Source organism: Castor canadensis, chromosome 7, assembly GCF_047511655.1.
Source record: "Castor canadensis chromosome 7, mCasCan1.hap1v2, whole genome shotgun sequence".
Classification (NCBI taxonomy): Eukaryota; Metazoa; Chordata; class Mammalia; order Rodentia; family Castoridae; genus Castor; species Castor canadensis.
The window spans coordinates 135,540,787-135,562,830 of NC_133392.1; the positions used below are offsets into that span (position 1 = coordinate 135,540,787).

The 22,044-nt window shown below is 47.6% G+C and overlaps 1 protein-coding gene across 4 annotated transcripts in view; it reads left to right on the forward strand.

The window, feature by feature from the left end:
- Grik3 (glutamate ionotropic receptor kainate type subunit 3) overlaps positions 1-22,044 on the forward strand; it is a 219,036-nt gene that overhangs the window by 185,273 nt on the left and 11,719 nt on the right. For all 4 annotated transcript variants that reach the window (XM_074080549.1, XM_074080551.1, XM_074080552.1 and 1 more), the window contains 3 exons: positions 7,211-7,434; positions 11,191-11,309; positions 13,706-13,923. In XM_074080549.1, the coding sequence (XP_073936650.1) occupies positions 7,211-7,434; positions 11,191-11,309; positions 13,706-13,923 (561 nt within the window). The remainder of the gene's footprint in view (positions 1-7,210; positions 7,435-11,190; positions 11,310-13,705; positions 13,924-22,044) is intronic.

Sequence of the window (22,044 nt, forward strand, 5' to 3'; positions counted from 1 at the left end):
GAGACTGCCATCAGCTCAGGAAACTGACAGGTGAATCACAGGCCGTTAGAAGCTGACCTGTCAGTTGACACTTAGAAATTTACTCACACCTGTTTCCCCTCGGTTCTGATGTGTGGGTGGCTCAGAATGATGGTTTCTCCAGAGCCCTTCAAAGAGGCACAATGTTTCCTTAAGTGCAGAGGGAAAGAGTTGAGCTGGAGAAATACCACTTGCAGAAAAGAGTAGAAGGTGAATTCCACAAATGCCCCACGTGTTAACCAAGTGTTTTGTCACTGTGACACCTAAAAGAAACAGTTTAAAGGAGGAAAGATTTCATTTGGCTCGTGGTTTCAGAGATTTCAGTCCAGCAATGGTTCCATTGCTGTAGGCCTGTGGTGAGGCAGAAAGAACATCATGGAGGCAAGAGTCTGTGGCAGAGGAGACTGCTTGTTTTCTAGCAGCTGGAAAGCAGAGAGACAGTAAGAGGCCAAGGACAAAATACCCTTCAAAGGCATTCCTCCATTGGCCTACTTCCACCAACCAGGCCACACCTCCCAATAATGCCAGTAATTCTTAATAGAATCTGTTCTCTCGTGTGCAGAATCTGGATTTTAAAAAAGACATGAAAGTAGAAAGGGGACTATTTGGGAAGAGGAAGAGGAGGAGGGACAAGAAAGGGAGGTGCTTATGATCAAATTACATTATATATATTGTCTCGAGAGCTTTCTCACAAGCTCTTGGTCTCCCAACGTAACTGGGGGCAACTGGAGATGCAGAAGGGAAGACAGACATGCACAAAGTTTGGGTCAGGTGTGTTGGGCACTTGGATGGAGATGCACAACAGCCTCGTTACTTCTTTTCTCTATTAACTCTTCTTTTACTTCTCTTCTTTCCTTCTCTGTTCTTTAAGGCCTTACTTCTTTACTATTCTTTAAAACCTTGCTTCTTTTTTATTCTTTAAAGTCTCTTTCCTTAGACTCTCACTGTCCCATGTTTTCTTTAATCTCTCTTAAAGTCTTGACCCTCAGACTTGCACTGTCCCATGTTCTCTTTAGCTTTTCTTTAGCGTAGCTTTTCTAAAGCCTATGTATAAAGTTTTCGGTGCAGAAAGTTGCTCTGGTGGAGACACACATCAGCCAGCAGCAGCAGCAGCAGGGGCAGCCTCACAAGTAGCCCTCAGCCAGCCAATCAAAATCCCCATCAATCAATTCCCCTATCCTTCTTCAGTCTTTTATAAACAAGGGGGTGGAGCAACAGTTCTCAGGGAGGCTCCTGACACTGTAGTAAGAGAAACCTGCCTTCCTACTTCTTTCTCTGAATGTAAACAATTTAGGAAAAGCAGCTGTGCTGCATTTTGCCTTTCCCCTCTTCTGCCGCTGGGGCCATGCCAAACTCAGCCTGTAGATCATTGAGCACAACTATGCTTATGTCAAGTTCTCATAGACTTAACACAATATTGCATGAAAATAGCATAACAAAGCCCATTATTTTGTACAATTAATATATGTTAAAAAGAAAAACATTATGAATCCATCAATAGATTAATTCATTGATAAAGATAGATCCCTCATGGCTCAATCACCTCTCAATGATTGAATCCGCCAACTGGGGACCAAGTCATCACCATGCAAGCCTTTTGGGGGATGCTTCATAGCTAAACTCTAACACACTATCCCAAAGATGTGGACTGGGAGCCAGAGGATAGATCCCAGGGATCTAGGACAAACCTTTTCTGGCTGGCAGGAGTGAAGCTGGGTTAGAGGGGCACTTTGGAGTCAGCAGAGGGATCTGGAAGGCCATAGGACTCCCAGGTCCCATTAAGCAATGTGAAGGGTATGCTGGGGAGCCCCCAGTGGAAGCTTCAGTCAGGAACCAGAGTGACATTCAAGTCTCTGGGAAGGCAGCCTTGGACTCAGAATAGGACTGGGCAAACCTTGTGCAGGAGCACAGGATCTAAGTGGCAAGTGTATTTATTTCCTAGGGTTGTCGTAACAAATAATCTGATATCTTAAAACAGCAGAAATTTATTCTTACAGTTCTGGAGATAAGAAATCAAGGCGACAGCAGGGTTAGTTCCTTGTGGAGCCTCTGGAGGAGGATATGCTCCCTGCCTCTCACTCTGCTTCTGGTGTGGCCAGCAGTCCTTGGTGGTCCTTGGCTTGTATCTGCATAATTCTAGTCTCTGCCTGCATCATCATCTGTGCGTATCTGTCTATCCTTTCTTCTTACAAGTAGCTGTTGGATTGGGAGCCCACCCTAATTCATTCCGACTTCATCTTAACTTGACAACATCTACAAAACCCTATTCCAAATAAGGTCACATTCACCGGTACCAGCAGCTAGGATTTTAATATAATTGGGGCCAGACATAATTCAGCCCATTACACAAGGATTAAATGTTGGGTTTTGAGGTCACAGTGAATTGAGTCCAAGTATTGGCTTGACCTTTCACCAGCTCGAGAAACCCTCCTGGCCTGACTGAGCCACTATATCCTGGAATGTGGTGATGATGTTTATAGCTTCATGGGACTCTGGGCAGGACTGCATGAGGCAACCCTCCAATATGGAACACGTTTCTTGATGCTTGACATATAGGAAGCATCCATTAGTAATAGCAGTTTTTAGTGATAGCAGTTCTTACATTTGAACTATAACAGGTCCCAGTCTGGGCAGGCAGACATCCTGGAGGACTCCAACCAAGAGGCAGAATGTAGAGATGAGGCATCTGTGGAGATCATTGATAATAGAAAAGGCAACTGTCAATAGGACACCGATAAGCTAGAGTTCAGGGTGTAGATGTTAGCCTTTAAAGAGGATACCTTGTCCCAAAAGAAGGCTGATCAGTGACAAGTTGCCGTAATGAAGACCATGATCCCCATCCATTCTTTTTTTTTTTTCATTTTTCTTTTATTATTCATATGTGCATACAAGGCTTGGTTCATTTCTCCCCCCTGCCCCCACCCCCTCCCTTACCAACCACTCCACCCCCTCCCGCTCCCCCCCCCTCAATACCCAGCAGAAACTATTTTGCCCTTATCTCTAATTTTGTTGTAGAGAGAGTATAAGCAATAATAGGAAGGAACAAGGGTTTTTGCTGGTTGAGATAAGGATAGCTATACAGGGCATTGACTCACATTGATTTCCTGTGCGTGGGTGTTACCTTCTAGGTTAATTCTTTTTTATCTAACCTTTTCTCTAGTACCTGTTCCCCTTTTCCTATTGGCCTCAGTTGCTTTAAGGTATCTGCTTTAGTTTCTCTGCATTAAGGGCAACAAATGCTAGCTAGTTTTTTAGGTGTCTTACCTATCCTCACCCCTCCCTTGTGTGCTCTCGCTTTTATCATGTGCTCATAGTCCAATCCCCTTGTTGTGTTTGCCCTTGATCTAATGTCCACATATGAGGGAGAACATACGATTTTTGGTCTTTTGGGCCAGGCTAACCTCACTCAGAATGATGTTCTCCAGTTCCATCCATTTACCAGCGAATGATAACATTTCGTTCTTCTTCATGGCTGCATAAAATTCCATTGTGTATAGATACCACATTTTCTATCCATTCTTATAACCCAGTAAGAGGTAGCCCACATTTCATTCTGGGGTATAAACCAGGGTCCAACCAGTAGCCAAGGTAACTGGATACTAAGAGCTAAAATACAGAGCTAGAGCTAGGTAAGTAATTCCCTTTATAATGTTTTTTGTCATACTGGGGATTGAACCCAGGACTTCATGCATGCTAGACAAGTGCTTCACCATTGAACTATACTCCCAGACCTTGAGAAAGTAATTCTTGATGGAATCTGGGCTATGGCACAGCAGATGAGGCCAATGGCTCCACGCAAGGATGGAGGAGAGTGAGAGGGGCTGGAGTCAGGTACATCCCAGCAGATTCTTGGTAAGTGGAAAGCTGCTTATGGGGGTGAAATAATGTCTTGGGAAGGCATTCTGTCTGGTCCAGAGGCATAGAAGATGAAAGGTCCTTGGCAGAAAAGGAGAGGCCAAGAAATCACCTATAAGACCAATGAAAGTATGGGACAGGTCAGAGGGTTGGTTTTGTTCAAGGACATGATTTCTTTAAATGTGAGTGTGAAGACCAAGAAGCTCCCCCAAACCTCAGTTTCCCTCCATAAAAAAAAAATGTGAGGTTGGAATAGATGTTCCCAAAGGTCTTTCGCTCAGCTCTGACAGCCTGTGATTTCACAAATCACCCTGGAAGAAACTTGTGTGAGTAGGAAGAGCCGCCAAGACTGGGCTTTTCATTCTGAGTAATGAACTGAAACAGCAAGACTTGACATCTGTTCCCATCTTTCAAGGGAAGTTGGGCAAAATAATGCCTTTTTCAGGGAAGTTGTTACCAATGGTGAAATATAGTATTTTCAGCCTAAACTAGAAAATGAAGTGGAGAATGCCAGCTTTCCTGAAGCCCAGAGGAGAAAACACATCCACACTCCTAGTGAAGGTCACACCGGCCAATTATCTTGCTGCCATAGGCACAGAACATCGTGGACACCTCTGTCTCTCAACCCTATTAGAGCTAGAAAGCAGGAAGAATGACCGGGAGATTCTGAAGGCCTTGAGAAGGTCTGGGGGAACAGAAGCCCCAGCGCCCTGCATCTGGCTTTCTCACCAGCCCCTGGAACATTCTAGTGGAATAGCATCACCTTGATATCATCCAACTTGCTATCAAAAGTCCAAGGAAGATTCTCTGCCACTGACTTGGAGGTTCTGCCCAACAAACCACTTCCAGTTCCAAGTGCATTCTGAATGATGATAATGACTTTAGAGTCAGAACAGAGCCTCCCAACACAATGTACTTTGAAGAGACAGAGCTAGGGAAAGCCAGGTTCTAGAATCAAAGTCTCACTACATCCCTGTTGTGTCAATGTTATAGCGTGTCCTAGAACATCAGGACTAAAAGAGACCTTTCAGGTTACTTGCCTCAGCTCCTGCCTTCCCCAGGAACTCCATGTCTCTTGCTCACTGCTGTATCTCAGCCCAGACCAGGGTCTGTGCTCAGTAGATCTTGAATAAATGCACATTAGCCACTCTGCACCTTTCCTGATGTTCTGTCTCCCTTAGACTTTCCTTTTCCATACTCTGAACTGAGAGAGCCTCAGGATCTGGGGCTACAGCAGCTGCCCTGTTTCTCCTTCCTCTGCCTTCAAAGTCAGGCAAATTCCAATTCACATACTCAGAAATTTCTAAAAGGAAGGTCCATATAATGATCCTTTGTCATGGGCTCCTCCTCCCTATTTTTCCAGGGTTCTGAAGTTCACCAAATCCTTGGGCTCTGAGTATCCGTGATGGGGTCTGGAGGCTGCCATTAGGAGAAGCACTGGGGTGAGCAACATTGGAAGTGCTTCCAGCCTGGGGTGCCCACAGAGCTGTCTAGAAGCTGCGGTTCAACCCATACCAGCCCTTCCTTCCTTGAAGTTTGATCTCTACTGGAATGCTAGTTCCTGATCTGAGATAAGAGGAGTCAGAGCTAGCATAAACAGTTACCATTTGCTAAACAATTCAATTAATGTCCATCTCCCCTTCCCCTACTGTACTGTAAGTGCCACAGAAACCGTATCTGTTAGAGTCATCTCTGTATCCCTGGTGCCTGGTGGATCTCATAAAACAGTGGATGGATGGATGGATAGATGGATGGGGTTTTGCCTGCCCAGTGGATGGTGGCCTAGAAACATTGCCTTGGAAGGGAGGTTAAGAGGAAGCCCCTCTCTTGGCAAAGTGTCTTTATTGCTGTCTTTAAGACCCTTCCCTCCCATCTTTCCTGCCTCTTTTAATGAAGGGAAGCAATAACTTGGCTCATACTTTGAGATATAAATACCCACAGGAGCCAGAGGGGTAGCCTCTCTGAAGGAAGCACTATTGACAAATATTCCAGAGGCTGAAAGGGGGCTTGAGAATGAACAGGAAGCAGTGGACCAGCTCCAGCCCCATCCGTGCTGAGGAATCCACAGGCAAATAAGCAGATGAGATACAGGCAGTATGTGTATTTGGGAGTACATACTGCCACACGCATCAAGCAGGTGTGCGTCTTCCCACAGGACCTTTAGAATAGGAGTTTAGAACAGGAGGTTGTCAGGGAGGATTTCTAGAAGAGGCAGCATATGCAAAGTAATATGGGAAGTGGTAAGCATTAGACAACTGGAGAGGGCATTCTAAACAGGAAATGGTGGGCCAAGCATGGAGGTGAAGAAGGGGATATGGGAAACAGGAAGTGACTTAATGGGGCCTCAGGTAGGAGAACAGCAGTGGGAAGACAGGATGGGAAAGAGGAGTTTTGATTTTAAATCAGGATAAACTCAGACAAAAGAAATAGAACTTTAATTGTTCTCTTCATTAAAACTATGATGGAGTCTGGGTACAGTGGCTCACACCTGGCTACTCAGGAGGTAGAAATCAGGAGGATCTCAATTCGAGGTCAGCCTGGGCAAAAAGTTAGGGAGACCCCCATCTCAGCAATCATCCTGAGTGTGGTGGTACACACCTGTCATCACAGCTACTCGAGAGGAATAGTAGGAAGATTGCGGTCCCAGGCTGACCCAGGCAAAAAAGCAAAGACCTTATATGAAAAATAACAAAGCAAAAACGACTGGGGTGTGGCTCAGTGCTGGCCTTATATTCAAACCTCAGTACCAAAAAAAAAGAAAAAACTATGATGGAGTAATGGAGTAAACTTTGCTAACACAAAGCATCCTTAGTCTTACTTGCCCCTGCATTATCCCCTGCTGATAAGGCTATGAACCTGCCTGTTCAGTGTCATACACTTCGAGGAAGGTACGGTCTTTGTCTAAGTCACTGTTGGGTGGGTTTTAGGACATATAGACTAAACAGATGGGGTGAAGCAGGTGAGAAATGGACAAGAGGAAAGCAGATTTAAATAAAGGTGATTGTGGATCCTGTATCTTCATCACGACATTTTTAAGTGTCTGTAGGTTGCTGAACTGTCTTCATTTGATATAGCACCATCTTGAGAAGCGACCACATGGGTTGCTCAAGGCCATGAGCTCTTGGAGAACAAAGGTCAAGTTCAATTCATTCTTGTCTCCCTGCACCCTGGGCATGACCCAGCCTAGAAAATGGTTGGTAAGTGTTGAAACTGAAGAGTGGTTAAGTGATCTTGGGTTCAGGCAAGTAAAGGCGCCTCACTTGCTCTTCTGCACTCCTCCAAGAAGGGCGCTCAACTGAGGCTCTGCTCATTGCCTACCTGTCTTCTCTCATTGCAGAAGGCAGATCTGGCTGTGGCTCCCCTGACCATCACCCATGTCCGTGAGAAGGCCATCGACTTCTCCAAGCCCTTCATGACACTTGGCGTGAGCATCCTCTACCGCAAGCCCAATGGCACCAACCCTAGCGTCTTCTCCTTTCTCAACCCCCTGTCCCCAGACATCTGGATGTACGTACTCCTCGCCTACCTGGGGGTCAGCTGTGTTCTCTTCGTCATTGCCAGGTAAAGGCAACACTTTGACCAGAGCTCGAACCCAAACCTAAAGGTTTAGGGAGCCAGACAAGCCTCACATCCTCAGCCCTTGATGATGCAGCAGGACCAAGGCTCAGGCCACTACTGTGCCTGCTACCTTCTCCCTCTCTGGGGCTCAGTTACCCAGGCACAGGCTTGAATCACCTGGTCCTCCCTCTGGTCTGTGCTCACGACTTTGAGACGTGGCATTTGCATGTTTCGGGAACAGGCTGGAAGAGGTTATCATTGCCCAAAACTGTAGCACCAGCTACCAGGCCAGGCACCAGGTACAGCAGACCCAGATACATTCCAAAGCCTGGAAAAACAGGTTGCACCTAGACAATGCACAACAGCACAGGGAACCATGGCCTTCAAACTCACACACAGGCCACATGCAGAAACCTGGACACATACCCAACTGTCTGTCACATGTTTACACATTTGGTTGTTCACATGAAATTGACAGTGCATTCTTGCTAGTGGGTAGTGGGAGGAGGTCACTAAGGGACAGATTTAGCCCTAGTGAGCTGCTGGTGTTTGCTGAGTCCTGTGATCTGCACCCTACAGACGTTACCTTATTTAATTCTCACAGTCTCCCTGAAAGGGGGACACCCAAGGCTCAAAAAGGTCATAAAAGCAGTAAGTGACATAATTGGCACTTGAACTTAGGTCACCAAGTGTTTTATCTCCTATCCACACCTCTGGGCACTGCTCTGCCCCTGCCCCAAGCCATTGGCTACATGGCCAAGCTCCCCTACCTCTCCCAGCTGGCCCTCTGCCCCCTCCCTCCAGGTCCCAGCGTAGCCCCTGCCCCGGTTCTTTTTCTCTCTAAATCCTAACAAGGTGCAAAGAGAGACTTCTCTGGAGAGGCAATTTGAGATCCAAGGGCTTGGTGTTTCGGCCTTTTTTTTCTCCAGAGCCGTCTTTGAAAGCCTTCCCCACAATTCTGCTCTATTCACTCCCTCCTCCCACACAGAGAGAGACCAAAGGAAAGGATGTGAGAGACAAAATTACCCTGCTTCCCAATCCTTTGCTGCCAGCAGTCCACGTGCTGCAGAGGCCCGGCCACCCTGCCCAGCCAGCCCTGCCGGCAGCTGAGCCTGCCACAGAGAGGCCTTCATTATGCCTCTTGTCTCTAATGGTCTAACAAGCCTTTGAAAGCCAGGAGGCACTCTCCAGCACTTTCACCATAATTTTAGCAGCTCCATCTGGCCTCTCAGTGGCCTGCCCCTTGGAGACGTGAGCATTTGCAGCTTTAGTTCTGTCTGTTTGATGCATAGCCATCCTTTCCCCCTTGCATATGTGGCCTTCCATCAGCTGCAGCCAGGCCTATGTTCCATTCTGTCCCTCCTGGCTAGGAAAGCAGGAGCCCTCTTCCCACAGCTAGTTTGGGGAGACTTTCAGGAAGAGGGGTGGTTTCTAAGTTAGCTGGAATGACATGGGACACCTGCAGAGCCAAGAAGAACATCATAGTATGGTTGTCACCTTGTGGAACACCACCCACACAACATGACTCACACTTGTCAAATCCTTGCAACAGTCCTGTTTAACTATCCCCACTTTACAGAAGCAGAAACTGAGGCTCAGAGAGGTTAGAGAGACTGTTTAACTATCCCCACTTTACAGAAGCAGAAACTGAGGCTCAGAGAGGTTAGGCCATTGCTCAGAATCCAAAAGCCTTCGCTTGGCAGAGTTGAGCCAGACCTGTCCCATTTTAAACCAAAGGCTAGGGCCACACAAGTGGTATTAGGGAAAGAAGCAGACTGACTGATGGGCAGCAGGAGTGGTGGGGATGGAAGCAAACTGGAGAGCACCCAGTTGGCTAAAGGGGACGGCCACTGCTCAGTACCAGCAGACTGCTCTGGGCAGAGTTGCAGAGCCTGTCACAATGCTCAGGATTTTTAGAGTGAAACCCAGATTTTTATGTGACATCTGTTTTTTTCTGTGTGGCCAGTAATCAATTTTTGATAATACTATCAGGATCCACCACAGCACATCTGCAGTATAGATGCAGTCCTCTGCCCCCCTCCCCTGGTCTGTGCCCTTTGGACCTCTCTGTGCTGCTGCTGGAGACCTGGACACAGCTGCCCACATCCCCAAGAGGTGGAGTCTGCAAAGGGTGGGCAGATCCCCAGGCCCACCCTGAGGCAGCTCAAGCATGGCACAGAACTGTCCATCTTGCAAACATACCTGCCCAGCCCCTACCCTCCTGTCCCCACCCTCCAGACTCCCCAGGTGCATATGTTCAGTTATAGAGCCCCACACCAGCACCCTGTCAGCAGGTAGCTCTTGACTGTGGGGACCAAGCTCTCCAAAGTCTTTTTCCAAAACCTGCTCTCAGAACAGCCTCTCATTCCTGCTCTCCTGATCCTCCATCTCTTCCTTGTGAATTTTAGAGTCTCTAAGTTCATGGCTGTTTCTGAAAATCTTAAACTTGGTTTGAAGCCTCTCTTTGGAATCTCCTGACTGAGGTGTCTTCCTGCTTTGTGAGAACAAATTCTCCCAAGAACACTGGTGATCAGTATATAATGTACTCACTCTTTTCAAAGAGAGATGGAAACAGGATGTCACAACATCACACTTAAAGAGCACCACACTAAAAACCAGAATAAAATTCTCTGACTTGTCTCTTTCCATCCTGTCATCCTCACATCACTCTCCTCCCAGCTGCAGCATCTTCAAACTTCCATCTCTTCACCCGGAACTTACACAGTCATCCAAGACTCCCTCCAGCAGTCAGGAGTCCTCTTCCTTAGAAGGCAGGGGTGGGGGTGGGGACTTTAAATAACAACTTTTCCCTGTCATATATGTATTTGTATATTCAAAGAAAAAAATCTGGAAAATTACATCCCACATTGTTCTCTCCAAGGGTTAGGATGTGAGGCTGCTCGTATTCTCTCATTTGTTCCTTCTGCACTGTTTGAATATTTCATAAAGAGTATCTTTTAATATTTTTTTCCATTTGGCTTTTCAATTATACAAGAAATTTGAAAGCATGTTCTCATTTTTTAAAATTCCCGTAATGCAAATAAAGCAACGGGCTTCCCTAAAGTTCCCTCTGTCATTCTTCCTCCCTCTTCAGAGGTAAAACACTGATATTTCTTATATATGGAAACTTCCAGACCCTTGAGTACACATTCACCTACAAATATCCATGAAGAGTCATACAGTTATGTCTTCTAGAACCCATTAAATACATAATATATATATGTATATATTATATATATAATGTATGTATTTATATATATATTTCGTATTGTTCTTATTTTTTATCCCTTTCTTTTAACCAGATATCATGTGTTGGAGACCTTTACCCATCAGTAACATCTAAAAGTATCCTGGTCTCTTTTAACAGTCTCGTGATATTTCAAAGTACAGTTGCTGCATGGTTTATTTAACTGTGTCTTTATTGAAGGACATTCAGGTTGTTTCCAGGTTTTTGCTATGGCAAACACCGATTTGATAAACACCCTCATATACTTCACTCTACACTGGTGTATAAATGTTTTTCTAGGACAGATAATGAGTTATGGAATTGCTAGGGGAAGGACATGCATACTTTTAATTTTAAGAGGTACTTTGGACCTCTTAAAAAGGCAGAAATAGTAAAGAACAAGACGAAAAATGGCCCTGACTGACCCTTGCCTGCCTCCCCAGCAGAACGACGAGGATGCTAGAGTGGTCAGCACTCCACATGGAGCTCGCTAACCCCACAGCTTGGTCTTACTGCCTCTTTCTGCCCGGCAGGTTCAGCCCTTACGAATGGTATGATGCTCATCCCTGTAACCCTGGCTCCGAGGTGGTGGAGAACAACTTCACTCTACTCAACAGCTTCTGGTTCGGAATGGGCTCCCTGATGCAGCAAGGTGTGTGCCCTCCCTGTCCACCTCCTCTGCTGGGGAGGGCATCTTCTCTCTGGATCAGCAGATCCAGCCTACCGTGGGGGGAGGCCTCCGATTCTGCTAACCCATCAGGATACCCCAGTGTATCCTCACCCCAGGTCCCCACCATGTACCACTGCTCTGACTGGAACCAGCTCATGATCTGAAGCAGATAAGCCACCTTGACCTGTGGCAAATAGGACACTCCCCCAGCACCTCCACTACAACAGAGGTAGACATAGAACACCCTGCTGGCTAGGCTGACCCCAGTGGCCTCTCCACTGTAAAATGGAGCTGAGCAAAGTCAGGCTATGGGCGGGGGACACTAGAACCAGGGAGACTGGGTGAGAGTTTGTGTAGGAAGGAGATGATGAACTTGAACCAGGACCATGGCCGTGAGGGTGGAGGGCATAGGAGGACTAAGCATAGTCAGGACTCTGTGACTGCCTGGGAGTAGGAGGGGCCTGCTGAGGCCTTCCACCCAAGTGCATCAGAGATGGGATTCACAGGACACAATTCTCTGACGCCCTGGAAGGAGGGACCACGTGCTGTCCCTGACCCTGCCCGTGAGGCTGACCCATTCACCGCATCTGCAGCTGCTTGAGTATCTAGGAAGCAGAGCAACTGCCCTGACCACAAAGCCTGAGATGCAGGCTCTCCAAGGGGCTAGAGAACAGTCACAAGGGGAGGGCTGTGTGGGAAGACCCCCCGGGAGAACAGCCCCTCACTTAGCCCACTGGCCAGGAGCCCTGGGCTCACATCTCTGCCTGTGGAGTCCCAGGTCCAGAGCTTCTTGTCCCAGGGAACGAGAGACAGCCAAGTCTCTGCCTGTGTTAGAGTCCCAATGAGGGACCCAACTAGGAGGCAGGGGAGGAAGGGCTTCAGGGGACAAAGAAAATTTCCTTGTCCTTCACCCTTCTGTGTGTTCTCAAGACCCAGCACAAACCTTGGTCCCCAGGAGACACCTATCAGCAAATGCCAGATGAATGAATGACTATTTTCTTGAGTACTCACCACATGCCACACCCTGTGCTGGGCACTTAAATGAGGCAGAAGAGGAAGAAGTAGATCTGTCCCATACCCAAGAGACCTCTCAGCTATGCAGAGACAGGACCAGGGCTTGAACCTGGGTAGGAGTCCAAGCCACCTGGCACTGCTCCCCAAGCAAACAACTGGAAGAAGCCACTCTCCCTTTGGGGAGGCAGCTGAGAGCCTTAGTGTGCAGCAACCTGGGAAGACTGGGAGTGAGAGCTGAGCAGCCTCCTGGGCTCCAGCAGCTGGGAAGTGATAGGAGGCTTTCAAGGGAAGTGCCTCCATCTGTCCTCGCTATTAACAAGTGTCCCGAAGCCTCACCTTGCTTCTTTGCCCATCATCTTTGTTCAGTGACAGTTGAGAAAGACCTGGAAGCCCCTCATTGCAGTAATAACTCCTTTTTTTGCTGCCTGCTGCTATTCAAAGCCCAGTGCATTCCCTGTATGGTTTTGATTAGGAGGAAAAAATAGTTATGTATTTGAAAAACTCTCCCTTGAGTGATTTCTTTGAGAAAAAAAAATCATCCATATCAAAAGCAGACGCTTTTCAGATTTCAGGTCCAAATATTCTGGAAAGTTCAGGAGTCACTTGCTATTTAAATCTCTTGAAAGCTGCCTAGTTAATTACTTCAGTCAGAAGGTTTCATCTGAATTGTGCTCCACACCCAAGGTTGGGGAGGAAAAGTGATATATTTCAGCAAAGAGCTTCCAAAAATGTTGATTTTTCTCCTCCTGCCAAGCACCGCTTAGCAATCTTATATTTGTATACTACTCCTATTTCCAACCAATTTCTCCTGAAATTATACCATTGTGGCATTGCAGCATTTCTGCAAGGCTGGGACAGAGGAAGGACAGTTCTCCATGCTTGGAAGAGTCCCAGAGAGGGGAAGGATCTGGCATATGATCACACAGAGAATTGGGAGCAGGATGCACTCAAGAACTCAGGGGTTCAACTCCCACATGGTGACCATGGTTAGGCATCTGAGGGGCTGATGACCTTGTGAAACGTTGTGCATATGTATGTGTTGTTTCAGAACAGTAATTCTTAAATTTCAGTGTGGATCAGAATCACGTGGAGGGCTGATTAAACACGGATTCCTGGTCCTATCTCCCTCCCCCCTCCCCCCACCACACGCAAATTACTGATTCAGCAGGTCCTGGAGTGCAGCACAAGAATTCGCCTATGTAACAAGTTTCCAGGTGATGCTGCTGGACCACACTTCTGAGAACTGCTGGTCTAGGGAAAGCATCTCAGCTTTTATGAGTGGCGGTGGCATCCATGGCCCAGGGGACTGGAGCAGCCCTGGTTGGCACATTGTAAGGCACCGCCTATCTCTTCCCTCTTCCCAGGATCTGAACTCATGCCCAAAGCTCTGTCCACTCGCATCATTGGTGGTATCTGGTGGTTTTTCACGCTCATCATCATCTCCTCCTACACGGCCAATCTGGCTGCCTTTCTGACCGTGGAGCGCATGGAATCACCCATTGACTCTGCTGACGACCTGGCCAAGCAAACCAAAATTGAGTATGGGGCTGTCAAGGATGGGGCTACCATGACCTTCTTCAAGGTAAGGCTCTCTCTTTCGCATTGCAGCACTCCAAACTGACCCTCCCCTGACCCTTTACTGAGCAGAAGAGGAAAGAGGGAAAAGGGAATGTCCATCTTCCTTCACTGCTCAGAGCCCGTAGGCCAGAAACCCCAGGACTCAGCCCCTACCTGTTTGGAGATCAGCTGACTTTGGGGAGCTGTGGTGATATGAGCCATGGAGGTTGGTCTCAAATCCCAGACGTTTCTCTACCTGGGACAAGCACTGTACATCATTAGAAGACAGACAGAAAAAGGGAGTGGAAGAAGGAGAGAGAGAAGAAGAGTGGCCTTGACACGGACAAGCCTCTGATCTTGGCTTGGGATCCTAGGGCCGTCTCTCAGAGGCTGGCCTAGGTTGGAGGAGCTCTCCACCACTGAGAAGGCAACAGGAGACATATCCCTGAAGATGGGAAAGAACTTTCCTTCCTCGAGTGTCGTTCAACATGTCATACTCTCGGAATGATATGTCTTCGGATAGAATCCCTATCACCTCCCCATGTGACTGTTCCAATGGGTGTCCTGCAAAGCAAGGTCAGTCTCTCAGTGGTTTTCATCTTCTACTGAGGGCCAAGGACATTCTGGCTGACCTAAGAACTGGTAGGTATCACTGTGCTTCCAGAAATTACAGTAATATGAGCTCTGGTGGCTCAATCAGTTAGCGATGGTACTTGTACAGAAATTACAGTAATACTAACAATAGCTGCCAGTACTGAGCACTCAACAGTGGGCAAGGCTCTGTGCTCAATGCTTGGCTTCATTTAACCATCATGACTAGTCTTGTAAGGTTGGTACTATAATTATTTCCATTTTACATGTGTGGAAACTGAGGCTCAGAGCAGTTAAGCAGCTCATCTAGGGATTCACAACTGGAGGAGCAAGACCCTGACCCAAGTCTGCCATTCCCCAAAGCCTGTGATCTAAGCCAGCAGTGCTAGGTCTTGAGTATGCATTCATAAAGTACTGACCCCACCCTCAGGAGATCTGGAATGGGGACAAGAATGAGCATTTCTAACAAGTTCCCAGGGAAAGCTGGTGCTGCGAGGTCAGGAACATACTTTGAGAACCAATGCTCTAATTACATCTCAGAAGTGATCAGGACTGGGATTTCTGCAGCTGCAGGTCTGTTCATTCATGTATTAATCAACTGCTCTCAGTAAGTCTGGAAACCTGAGTCTTTCCCTTTTCTCTGAGCCCTGGGTCCCTATTCCCCAGCCCTTGCTTCCTTCCATGCCAAGACTCTGAGAAATGGATTGAGCTCCAGTGAGGCCTGAGTGGAGACAAGAGGTTGGGTGGGAAATCCTTCCACTCAGTGGGCAGCCCCTAGCACTCTCCCCACACAGCCCCTATGTCCCTCCTTGAGATTGGAAGCAGGTTAGAAGAGAAAGGAGGAAAGAGGCTCCCATGTGGGTGTGGCTCCTGCCACCAGCGAGCTGCAAATGCCACCTACCTAAGAGGTCGCAGGTGTGTGTTCAGAGCGAGGGAAGGATAAAAGCATGGTCAAAGACATATTAGGACTCTGTGTGTTCATGAGTATAAGCAAGTATGACAGTATGTGTGCACATGCATGGCTGCATGTGTATACACAGCAGTAGATGATACATGTAAATGTGCATTGCGTATATGTGTATGCACACATGTACCTATGCACAAGAGCCTAGTCTGCCTGTAGGCGTATATATACATCTGCTTGGACATGAGTGTGCATCTATGTGTGTGTGTACTGGTGAGTATATGTGTGATGTATGTCTGATCTGGGCATGTGGATATGTATATGCTATGAATATACTGAGGTGTGTGCCAAAATGTCTACGTGTATATAGTTGCAGAGAACATATGTGTGTCTGTCTGCTTGACTGTCTCCATGGGTGCACTGAAATAAGTGTGAAGGGGGATGTGTGTATGCAGTGACCTTTGTGTATGTGTGCTTATCTGTATGTGATGGCCTGTGCATGTATGTGTGTGTATGTATGTATGTGTGATCCTATGCATGCATGTGTGCCTCTGAGTGTGTGCATGTGTGCCTGCTCTTTGCCTATCCCCGGGTTGTGGCCCAGCCCTTTGACTGTGCCAGAGCCTCTCTCATGCATTACACATGAGCCCGTCTCTAAGCAGGGCTCCCGATCAAAGGGAAGCAGCATAAATAAGCCCAATGCAGGCTCATTGTGGCTGATTGGATGCCCTCACCTCCCTCTGCGCTGAGATGCTCAGATTGGCTTCCCAGAGCCCAGGCCCAGCTCCCCACTGAGCCTCTGTCTTCAGCATCAAGCAGCACCTCCCACAGCCCACTCCACCCTAGCCCACCTTCCCTGCAAACAGCACAGTGAGGAGGACAGAGGAGGGGCACAGATGCTGACACCCAGCTGGGACTCTGGGGCTCAAGAACCCGTTGGGAAAAACAGTAACTGCACCTCCTGCTGCATAACCAGCTCCACTGTTGTGCTTTCCGGATGGCCAATTAATCCTCTCCGTGACTGGCCACATTGTCTCCCCCTCAACCCTTGCGAAGCTCCCTTACCCAGCCTTCCTGTCACTGGCAGCAGAAGGGGTGGGACTGTTGTGTAGGTGGGGAGGATCCCGATCATGGACACAGCAACTCATGCTGAGAGGCTGAGCTAGAAGCACAGTGCCCACCTGGTGTCTACACAAACCTACCTCCTCCCCTGGCTCCATCCCTTCTAGATTGGACTTCCTAGTCATGTGTCTCCAGAGCCAGGTTGCAGTCTCCTTGTCATCACAGAACATCTGCAAGTTAGGGCTGGAAGGAGACCTAGAGTTTAACCTAGAGAAAAGGAGACCCAGAGAAACTGGATGCTTTGTTAACAATCCCGTAGTAAATCAGTGGTGGAGTCAGGCATGAGGTCAGGTATTCTGTCTGCACACACAGTGCCTTCTCCCACATGCTCTCTGGGTCTTCTCCTGGAGGGATGGTCCTCTCCCCTGCCCTGAGTATATACGGTAAGGCTGGCACTTATATGGTAAGGATTCAGCTCAAGAAGTAGCCCAAAGCTCTGGGAGTCATTGGCATAGTCAATGATAATAGCAATACTTTCTGAGCATTTGCTATGTACCGGGCATCTCTCTAGGCACTTTACCTGTATCCACTCATATCATCCTCAGAGCAGCCCTAGGAGGTAAATTATTATCATCTCCGTGATAAAGCATGGCTCAGAGAGGCTGGCTGACTTGCCTAACAACACTCAGGTAGTGAGGTGCAGAACTGAGATTTGAACTCAGGCATTCTATGCTCTTTATCACTAAGGCCATGTTGCTTCTCTAAGGACCCCATCATAGTCCTCAGAAGTCCCACTTGGGGAAGAGTGAAGCCAGTCAGCTGAGCCCCAGCACAGTCCTAGCACATTGCGGTCACTCAAATAATTAATACCCGCTGCTGTTGACTTAAAGGATGGCATTAAGAGATGGCAGGAAACAAGACGAACAAATGTAAAAAGTAATGTTGAGGATCCAGACCAAGCAGGCGGCATCCCATGAATGTCCCAAAGTGCAAGACAGGTAAAGTTCATTTCTGTGGTTAGCATAGTCCTAGCTAGGTTGTGAACAGTCATAAAACACCACCCGCACTTGAATGAGACTGGAACACAAGGTAGCAAACCCATTTCTGTCCAAAGATGACAACATCAGGAAGCAAGATATCAGGCTGTCAGAGCCTCCAGGTCCTTGGCCCCAGCCTGCAGCCTGCAGGGAAATGTGTGGATAGAGGCAGCCTCATCACTCCAAAAGACATTTAGTTTGGAAAGTTGTCAGAGAGCAGCAGACATCACAAACAGCATCTCCTATGTTGTCCTCCCTCCGTCTTAGAAGATAAAAATTAATTAGGAGATGAAAAAGAAGGCCTTTGAAAGGCACTGTTTGGCTGTAAAAATATGTAGGCAGTATGTAAAGAAGAATATGGGGGAAAGTAAGCTCTTTGTAGGAGGCTGGACAGCTTTGAAGGGAGAGAATGTGAAAGACAACTTCTGTAGGAGTTCTGCCCTCTTTGGGTGGTGGGGCTGGGGAGCTCAGCACAGAGGGGCAGCTGGGGAAAGGAGTGGGAGCTGGGGGCCTTGAATTCCAGGCTCCCCAGACCTCCACCTTGCACAACTTGGAGAGGCCGTCCTGCCAGCCTCCTGCCCCCCAGATGCACAGCAGACTTTTCCCTGAGCTGGGGGCTCAGGTGGCTGCTCCCCTCTTTCACCTGCCAGGTTATCCAGACCAGTCTGCTGACCTCCCCCATGCTCTTAGCTCTGCCTTGCAGCGAGGCAAAGTAGGAGGACCAGCATGCAGGGACCAGGCAACAGGGCTGCAGACTGGTGCAGTCAAATAGCAGTGGTGTTACAGTCAAATGGACCAGGATTTGAGTCTTGGGTGATGTCTCTGCTGGGTGACCTTGGCCAAGACACTTCACTTCTCGTAGCCTCAACTTGGACAGATTCCCACCATACAATTCTCAAGAGGACTCAATGAGCTGCTGTACATTACAGTGGCTGTCCTAGTACCAGGGCTTCTCCTGCCTCAGAATTCCCTCCAAAGGCAGATGAGTTAACAGAGCACATCAGAGAGGGGCCCCGAAGCAGCACCTGGAGACTTCATCTCCTTCTGGGTACCTCTGGAATAGATCTACTTGGCTCTGTGGGGACATTGGTTCTTCCTGTTATCAGGTCCTGCCTCTGCACAGAGCTAAAGCTTGGGGGTCCTAAAAATGGAAGAGATCCAGAGGAAGCAGGCAATAGAGCAGCTGCAGGTTCAGGGCAAGGGCCAGTGAGGATGAGGAAGTTATTGAAATCTACGAAGTCACTGAGGACCTTCCTGTGCCTTAGTTTTCTCATCTGTGAGCTGGGTGTAAAAATAGTCCTCAACCTTATGGAGTTACTGAGATGACTAAGTGGGGAATTCATGCATACAGCTTAGACCAGGCCCTGGCACAAAGTACACATGCAATCAGCGTTAACCATCTTTATTGTTTATTTTTGGAAACTGGTGATACACAGGCCTGTCCACCCCATAGACATGATTCTGGGGGACCACCCATTGCTTTTTTATGTAGAGATATTTTTTAAAATTGGTTGTCAACATTTTGAAATTTGGAGGCTTTTGTTCATTTAAAAAATTCACATATCCAGCTTCTTAAAAATGATCTGGCACCACTGAGCTAGCGCTCCTGCAAAGCAACTCTGAGGCGACGTTCTGGCTCCAGCTTGCAGAATCCCACCTAGCCTTCCTTAGCCGTTTCCCATCCTCAGCCTGGTCCTGTCACCATATCCATTTCTACCCCTAAGTATTGCATAATTTACTCTCCGTAATCTCTCTGCACTATGAAGATTATTACCCCCCTTTTCTAGATGGGGGAAATTGAGCTTTAAGGAAAATTAAGGAGTCTTAAAAGAGAAGTAATGACACCAGCCACATATGAAGCCTCAGGGATCAGACCCTGGTGTTCATAAACACTCCCCAAGTTTTTCCTCACTGAAAGCTCACAATAACCCTATGTGCAAGGCATTCTTAATACCTCCATTTGAGATGTGATATCATTTGTCTGTGGACACAGAAGGAGCTGGCATTTGAACCCAGGTTAGTGTTACACCAGAGTCCACGCAGTGGACATAACCCCTCCACTACCTCCACTCCTCCCCACCACTTGCAGTCCTCACCTCCAGACCCGTGCAGGGGTCAGCTGCAGCCCCTCACAGGCAAGCCTCAGGGGCACATGTGGGTATTGCTCCTGAAGCTATAACAGTGGTCAGAGACAGAGGACACAGAGAAGCCTCCTGGTCCCCATGGAAATAGCCCAAGAGAAATGATTAATGACTAGAGGACATGGATCTGATAAGCCCAAAGACTCCACATTCAGGGATAAGCAAGCTAATTAATTTGGGGAAAGGCCGCCTTTCCAGTATGGAAACTACCCAAGGTCTCACATGGAATCACATCGCAGCTGTGATTCAGTTCCCTTTGAAATACATATATATATATATATATATGGACACATTCTTTTGTACAGAAATGTTAAATTCTCAAGATTAAGCATCTTCAGTTGGGGAAAATCAATTTACTTCTTTGAGGAGGCTGGAATGGAAAGTCGTGAGCCTGAACTTACTTTCTTGCCAATTTTCCTGATAAAAAAAGCATCTCCATCCTGGCAGATCGCCCTGTATTGGCTGCTCCAAATGATTCCATTAATTGATTTGGTTGACTGGCCCCACAGTAATCCTTATTAAGGTTCCCATAAGAGCTGGGATATGCAGGATGACACAGGAGCCATAGGTATGTGGGACTCTGTTCCCTGGGGAGGTGACTGCAGCTCAGGTCAGTGACATACCCAGGCCCACCCAGATGGGGTTGGGACCCTGGCTTTATTTCTCTCCACCACAGAGGGGGCTTTTCACGGTTGTGCCCCATGAAACTGCTCAAGCAGAGGACCTACTGTGGAGCATAAACCATGAGTAGATAACTGAGCCCGAGATCTAGGACAAAGACAGTGCAAGGCCACGCTAAGAAAGCAGGTTGCAAACCCTTCTGCCAAAAGGCCATGGAGGCAGTGAATTTGGGGGACCGGAGTGAGAAAGTGGAATCCTTGAAACCTGTGTCACAGCCATCTTCTGCCTGGTGTCACCTCCCGTCTTAAATGGCCCATACTTTCTGGTGTCCTTTCCCATCTTCCTCATTCAGTTCATTTACCTACTGGTGGCTTCCATGTGTCTGTCCTCAAAGACCATCTGCCTCAACACCACCTTTAACCACAACTGAAATTCCAGCCTCCTCCTGATAGTGTGTGTTTCTGCTGGTGTCAAACAGGCCTGTGTAGGAGGAATGAGGGGGCGGCGTAGTGGAGAAAGAGGAGATATTCTAATCCCTTTCTGAGGCAGGAGTGGGGCATGTGGCAGGCAGGCTCCCTGAGTGGTTCCTTGGTTACTTTTGCCAAGACTTAATAGTTATGGCTGGCTGGTTACATAGGAGAGTGGGTAAGGTAGGTGAGAAGGAGAAAGAGTAGATGGGTGGGTGATGGATAGATGAGGAAGTATGGATGGATAAAGAGACAAGATGAGTAGTCAGATAGTCAGTTGAATGAACTAATGTGTAGCTAGTATGTGGGTGGAACATGACCAGATGAATGAGGGGAGGGAGGGAGGTATGGATTAATGGGTGAATTCATTAAGAGATGTAAGGAGAGTCCTGATGGCCTCATGTGGGAACCCCTGGTTCCCATATCTGGTAGAAGAGGGGAATTTGGAAAGCAGAAGAGACAGAAATGGAAAGCAGCTAAGGAGCTGGAGTCATTGAAGGGGGAACAGCATTTATGTCACAATAACCAGAGTGTTAGGGAATCTGGCGAGCATGTGTATCTGGCAGAGTAGAGTTAGTTGGACCTGGATAATTTGATTATAGGAATAGTTGGAATTAAAATTATCTGAAAAAAGCGGGAACAAAAAATAGCTCATGAGAGTATGTAGGTGAGAGAGTGTATTAGTTACCTACTGCTGTACAGCAAATTACCCAAACCTTAGTGTCTTAAAACAGCACTTGTTATCTCATAGTTTGTGGGTCTGGAATGCAGCAGAACTTAGCTGAGTCCTAAGGCTACAAGCAGGCTGTTGGTTAGTACTGCAGGCATTTCAAGGCATGGGTTCTAACTCACAGGACTGGGGGCAGGACTCCGCTCCTCCCAGGTTTAGGGATTTAGTTCTTTACTGACTAGTGGCCAGGCACTGCCCTCCATTCCTTGCCACAGGGACAATTCACAACATGGCAGTGCTTCATTCGGGAGAAAAGAGCCAGAGGGAGCACAAGCAAGATGAAGTCACAGTCTCTTGTAACTTATCTTAGAAGTGACGTTCCATCACTTCTGGGGGCAGTTAAAAGCAAGTGAGTAGGTTCAGCCCACACTCAGGAGAGGACTACGTGGGGCATGACTACCAGGAAATGGAGCTCATCATTAGAAACTGGAGAGTAAGTATGCAGAGAAAGGAACAGAAGGGGCCAAAGACTCTGCTTATCAGAAATTATCTGGAAGATAAGAAACATCTGGGCCATCAGAAAAGCTGGAAACAAGGAAGATCGTTTAAGAAAGAGGAACTGGTGGCCGAGTTCTTGGGGAAGAGCTGAGGCA